Source organism: Staurois parvus, unplaced genomic scaffold (assembly GCF_062004578.1).
Source record: "Staurois parvus isolate SC_StPar_1 unplaced genomic scaffold, SC_StPar_1.0 ptg000165l, whole genome shotgun sequence".
NCBI classification, from domain to species: Eukaryota; Metazoa; Chordata; class Amphibia; order Anura; family Ranidae; genus Staurois; species Staurois parvus.
In genome coordinates, this window is record NW_028317961.1 from 13,080,238 (window position 1) to 13,086,762 (window position 6,525).

Consider the following 6,525-nt stretch of genomic DNA (forward strand, 5'->3'; position numbering starts at 1 on the left):
TGTATTAGAAACACCGAACGCTGCTTACAAATGATTAATAATGGGAAATACAAGTTATGAGATTATCGTTGTGGAGATTTATCTTTGTCGCCAAATTTCCACACTTACAATCGGGGAGGTATACGAGGACATATATTTAAGGCATATTAATATATATTATCTAGATCTTTTAAATATGATATATCAAATTCACAACATTTTGAGCGAAATATACAGAAATATGAATAAATGTCATGTAAAACAGTCACAGAAAATCATTATATCACACACACACACACATATATATATATATATATATATATATAAAATCATTATAAGGATAAGAAGCAAGATAAGGTCCTGAATTAATGATTTATTTGATATTGCTGGTTTGCCCCTTTTGGGAAGGGTTTGTCAAGCCAAGAGCTGAGATTTCAAATAAAAAGAGAGTAAGAGAGTGTGAATGGGGGGGGGGGGGGTTGCCCTTTGTCACACAATGGGCACAATTCACTATGCGGTATCTTACCACATCCAAGTAGGTAGGATCCCGCACATCCGCATTCCCTAAAAAACGCTACTAAAATACCGCATGAGTTAATTTATCAAGTCATGCGGCCTTTTAGTAGTGAAAAGCATGCGTTCATGTTGTAGATGTCAGCGGAGTTCCCCACTGATAGCTGAATGTAAAAGAGAGAATTGCCGGATATTAAAAAAATATTTTAAAAAACGTCGTGGGGTCCCCCCTCCCATCCATACCAAGCCCTTCGGTTCTGGTTTGGATTTTGAGGGGAAGCCCCACGCCAAAATTAATTTAAAAAATGGTTGGGGGTCCCCCCAAAATCCATACCAGACCCTTATCCGAGCATGCACGCCCCCCACAACCACAGCCCAGTGTTGTGGGGAAGAGGCCCTTGTTCCCATCAACATGAGGACAAGGTGCTTTGGGGAGGGGACCCCCCTGCCCTAAAGCACCCGCCCCCATGTTGAGGGCACGTGGCCTGGTATGGTTGAAGGGGGGGGCGCTCGCTCATCCCCCCCCCCTTTCCTGACCTGCCGGGCTGCATGCTCAAGTAAGGTTCTGGTATGGATTGGGGGGGGGGCTCCCACGCAATTTTTTTAATTTCGGCGTGGGGCTTTCCCTCAAAATCCGAACCAGACCCGAACCAGACGGCGTTTTTTGTTTTCTTTTCTTTTGATTGCTAACCTTTATTTTTAGATTCAGCTGTCAATAATATATACAGTATTATCTAGATCTTTGAAATATAATATATCAAATTCACAACATTTCAAGCAAAATATACAGAAATATGAATAAATGGCATGTAAAACCATTACAGAAAATCATTATAAAGGATAAGAAACAAAAATAGAATCAATAGAACTAAACAAATTAGAATACATAAAGATATGCCTAGCTAAAAATAGTGCTGTTTCTGAAACTCAGTTGATTGTCGCGATTGTCGTCTTCCAGAGGACTCCACACAGAGATTTACTATAAGACACAGTCTAAAAGAAAAGTGCCTGCGGTAGACAGTTAAATTTTATTCTGCACATGTGCATTTCTATCAGTGCATAGACGTTGGAAAGGCGTCTATTTCTTGACAATCATAAATTCCCTAAAAAAATCTATTTTTTTACCCACTGAAATTTTTTTTTTAAAAGGAATATATTCTTTAAAGTGAAGTCCAGATATTTGGGAAAGCAAATTTCAATGTGAACATGTTTCTACAGTGATTTTTCATTCCTTTGGACGTGGTTCTAGGATGTCTGCTTTTTTAGATGGATTCCTTTATTGTGTCCATTAGTAAATTCGCTTTCGCGGCTATTTGTTAGATGCTTTCTTTAGTAAATGTCTTTGCCATCTAAAAGTAGATGGATTCCAATGAAAAGTCGAATTTAGCCTAAGAAAATCTAGCCATAGCGTTAGAAAATAGTGTTCAGAATACTATCAGTATCTGGGCTTCTGCAGGAAAAAGACAATAAAACCGAGTAACCCGAGAAAGATAAATTCTTTTTTTTAAAAAAAGCACAAGCATCTATTTAACCAGAAAATAAAATTAACTAGTTGCCGACCGCAGATAGCCGAATGACGGCTAAACTGCGGCCGGCCAGTTCTGAGTGGACGTCATATGACGTCCTCCCAGAACGCGCTCTCCTGCGCACCCCAGGGGGCGCGCACCCGGCGATCTCCGTGATCGCTCTGTCCTACGGACACAGCTGATCACGTGATGTGGTAAAAGGCCAATCATACCGGCCTTTTACCACATGATCAGCGGTGTCCAGTGACACGCTGATCACAGGGAAATGCAAGTGTCGGTTCTCGGCTGCACTTTCCTCACGCTGTCAGATCGTGAGGAAAGTACTGCCGAGAACCGGCAGTTGTCAGAGCGGGGATCGGCACCGATCATCAGGGCACTGATGATCAGTGCCCTGATGATCGGTGCCCAGCAATGCCACCAGCAAGTTCCGCTCACCTGTGCCCAGCAGTGCGCCCACTAGCTCCGCCCACCTGTGCCCAGCAGATCACCCACCTGTGCCCAGCAGTGCACCCACCTGTGCCACTCTGCGGTGTCACACACCTGTGCCCAGAAGTGCCACCTACCTGTGCCCAGCAGTGCCACCCACCTGTGCCCACCCACCTGTGCCCACCAGTGCCACCCACCTGTGCCCACCCACCAGTGCTGCCCACCAGTGCCACCCACCAGTGCAGCCCAGCAGTGCTGCCAGTCAGTGCCACCAGTCAGTGCCCAGGGGTTGTGCCAGTCAGTGCCGCCAGTCAGTGCCCAGCAGTGATGCCAGTCAGTGCCGTCTATCAGTACCCATCATCAGTGTCACCTATCAGTGACGCCTATCAGTGCTGCATATTAGTGCCGCCTATCCGTGCCACCTCATTAGTACTGCCTATCAGTGCCCTTTAGTGCTGCCTATCAGTGCCCAGCAGTGCCGCCTATCAGTGCCCATCAGTGCTGCCTCATCAACGCACATCAGTGAAGAAGAAAAAATACCTGTTTGAAAATTTTTATAATAGAAACAAAGAAACTTTTTTTTTTTCCCAATTTTTTGCACTTTTTTAATTTATAGCGCAAAAAGTAAAGTGCCCAGTGGCGATTAAATACCACCAAAAGAAAGCTCTATTTGTGAGAAAAAAATGATCAAAAGTTCATATGGGTACAATATTGCATGACCGCGCAATTGTCAATCAAAGTGCAGCAGTGCTGAAAGCTGAAAATTGGCCTGGTAAATAAGGGGGTATAAGTGCCCGGTAGGCAAGTGGTTAAAGAATAAATATATTAAAGGTAAAGATTAGAACTATATTTAACTAGTTATATATAGTTCTAATCTTTACCTTTAAGGCATTAAAGCTCTGGCAGTGTCAACATGTATTTTTCAGTACTTGCAGAAAAAAACGTGAAAATTTCATGAATTGGAAAATGCGCTGAATATAACTGCAGGATATTGTACACAAAACCAGCAGTTTGTTGATACTTTGTGCATGCAAGCAATGGTGGCACTCAAATGAATTGTAGTATATACTGAAAATAGAGGTTACCATGATACTGTTCGTTCATTGCCTACTTTTCTGAACACTGAATGCACAGCTACAGTATTAGTGTCATATTGTTGACACTAAGTTGTACAAGACTGCAGGCGATTTAAAATGTCACACTGCTAACCTGTTCTTTATTACTCAAAATAATACGCTGATTTTGGAAACAGTTGGTTTAAATGGTAAACACAAAAAGCACCCTAACAAAACAGAATAGAACTTTGAGTGACCCAAGTCCAATCAGGAAATAATAGATGGAAAGGCCCAGCGTGGACAGTTGCTAACAACATAAGGAACTGTATCAGATATAACTTGGTGACGGGAAAAATGGTTGGTGCAAATACTCCAGGGTAGTTAACTGCATTTGCCTGTCCAGAAGTCAGAGAAATTAGACAATTAGGTGGTAATGCAGCTTGATATTCAAGCCCATCGTCTGTCTTCTGTTTCTGATTTCAGGGTAGCCAGATGTAGTTATCTACTCCGGGGTATGTATTTCAACCATTTTTTCTGTCTCTGTGTGTCCATTGATTCGCACCCCGCTTTCTCCTCCTGGGCTGTGATTGACAGCAGCAGGAGCCAATGGCTCCCATGTCCAATGAGGAGGGAGAGAGAGCGCAGAGACCTGCTACTTTCAGGCACAGCTCTGGATTGAGATCGGGTGCATGTAGGTATAAGGGGGGTGGGGGCTGAACACAGAAAGTTTTCACCTTTATGCATAGTATGCATTAAGATAACAAACCTCTGCCTTTAGAATCAATTTAAGGATTTATATATAGTTAGGAGGTGGGTCAGGAGTTTACAGAATTTACTTATTTCAGGTACTTATATAGCGATGTCAATTTACGCAGTGCTTTACATATATATTGTACATTCACATCAGTCCCTAACCCTCAAGGGGCTTACAATCTAAAGTCCCTAACTTACATTCATATACAAGGGCCAATTTAGACAGGATCCAATTAACCTACCAGCATGTCTTTGGAGTGTGGGAGGAAACCAGAGTACCTGGAGGAAACCCACGCAGGCACAGGGAGAACATGCAAACTCCAGGCAGCCAGTACTGCCAGGCGGAAGTGCTAACCATTTAGCCACTGTGCTGCCCTATCTATAGAGTTAGGTACAGTTTTGCCCCTTTTTCATATTTGGGGTGATTTCTTATGTTACTTTGTTTATAGCCCCCTGCCCAAAAAAATATCACTCGTTATTGTTGCTAAAAAGCAACATTTCACTAACTAATGTTGCCAGGTGATATATATCCATACCTCCTAACTTTGGAAATTAAGAAAGATGGCTGCTTGCTATGGGGGCACTCATGAATGCTTGCTCCCGAGCCCCGCTCTGTGTGCCCATAAGTCCATAAGGCCCTGCCTCCGCTCTCTTCTCACTGGCTGTGGTATGGCTCCTGCTGCTGTCACTGAGCCAATAAGGAGGAGACCCAGGAGAGCAGCCGGGCTTGGGTAAATATTAGGTGGGGCTGTTGGGGGAGCTGTGGGAGCTGCACAGACTTTCGTGAATGAATGGACTGCTGTGAATGAATGAACTGCAAGTCTCGACAGCCTTAGTGGCTGTCGGCAAGTAGTTTTCATTCAGTTTGAAGCTTCCTATCAGATTATCTGTTTGCTCATACATCCCGTACGGGCAAGCTGATATTCTGACAGGTCTGCAGGAGACCTGCATGGCATCAGCGATCTACTAATCACTGGTGCAATGCTTTTTCCAGGCTCCTGCAGACAAAAATAATAAACGCACATTTTTTTACCTGCAAAAAAAGTGCATTTATTATTTTTGTCTAAAAGGTGAACTTATCCTTTAAAGTATACAGATCAAATCAGAATGCAGTAAGACTTAATGCCATGTCACACATTCTCATTGGTGCCTAACTAAATATTACTGTCATTAAATAACATATAGGGTCCCTGTTTCAGTTCATATACAGTACAACATATGTGGCCAATGTGATGACGTTTAGCTTGCCATTATAATACTGGCAGGCTTCTTCTCTGAAAGATTTCAATGGCAAGATTTGTGAAGCAGTTAGTAAATCCGTCATTTCGCACAAGACCATCCATAAGATGGTGATCTCCTGATAGAGCCTTCATTCTGTATAATAGATAAATAATTAGATGGGAAGCTTGCAGCTTCCCATCTAATTATGTATCTATTCTACAGAATGAAGGATCTATCAGATCATCATTTGGGTTTTTAATGGCTACACCATGTGTACAGACCAAGAAGAACCAGTAAAGGTCTTGACACTGAATTACTTGAGAGATAGGTAAACCAGCATGCGACTCACTTTTCCAGTAACCATAGCATGACTGTAGAATCACATGGGTGTGAACTAAAATTGCAAAAATGTAGAAAAGATTTCCTCATGCATGTTATTATGACATTCTTAGCAGATTGTATGTTCAAGTCTCTCACATCATTAAATAATTCATTTACAGCTTACCTGAAAAAGACGGTGGTAGAGTCAAAAGTAGTAAAAGAGCAACATGATATAAAAGGCTGCTATTTCTCCTTGCTTTAGCTGACATCACAGCTTGTATGTGACTCTTGTACAGAAGGCATCAGGCGAGGTCTGCATGGAGTTTGTAGAGACTGAAGAGGGCAGCCAGTCCCTGATGATATCATTACCTGGACTCGTAACATGTTCGCTGTCGTAACTGTGCTTCCTTAGGTCGTATGCCTCACCCTCTTCACTTTTTTTTTTTTTTTACTCTTTCATAACACCTGTAATAGAAATGCAGTATGAGAGTGAAGGAGGAGGAGGCATACAGTAAGAGGAGGAGGTCTGATTGTGAAACCAGGAATGAGGACTCTGATTACCTACAAGGAAGTGTACATATACAATACTATGAAGGAATGGTTCAGTTGTCTACACCTCCATTATTCGAACATTTGTTCTTCAACTGTACTACACAGTTTAGTCACATTGATAAATGTGTGCTCAGAGGCAGAATCTATTCCAACACAGAGATACACAGTTGAAATATATA

At 42.4% G+C, this 6,525-nt stretch overlaps 1 protein-coding gene across 1 annotated transcript in view; it reads right to left on the reverse strand.

The window, feature by feature from the left end:
* The window catches only part of LOC149462898 (interleukin-20 receptor subunit alpha-like), a 63,422-nt gene extending 57,215 nt beyond the window's left edge, over window positions 1-6,207 (reverse strand). The window contains exon 1 of the mRNA XM_089676228.1: window positions 5,979-6,207. Coding sequence (XP_089532354.1) covers window positions 5,979-6,063 — 85 coding nt within the window. The 5' untranslated portion in view covers window positions 6,064-6,207. The remainder of the gene's footprint in view (window positions 1-5,978) is intronic.
* Between the last annotated feature and the right edge of the window lie 318 nt (window positions 6,208-6,525).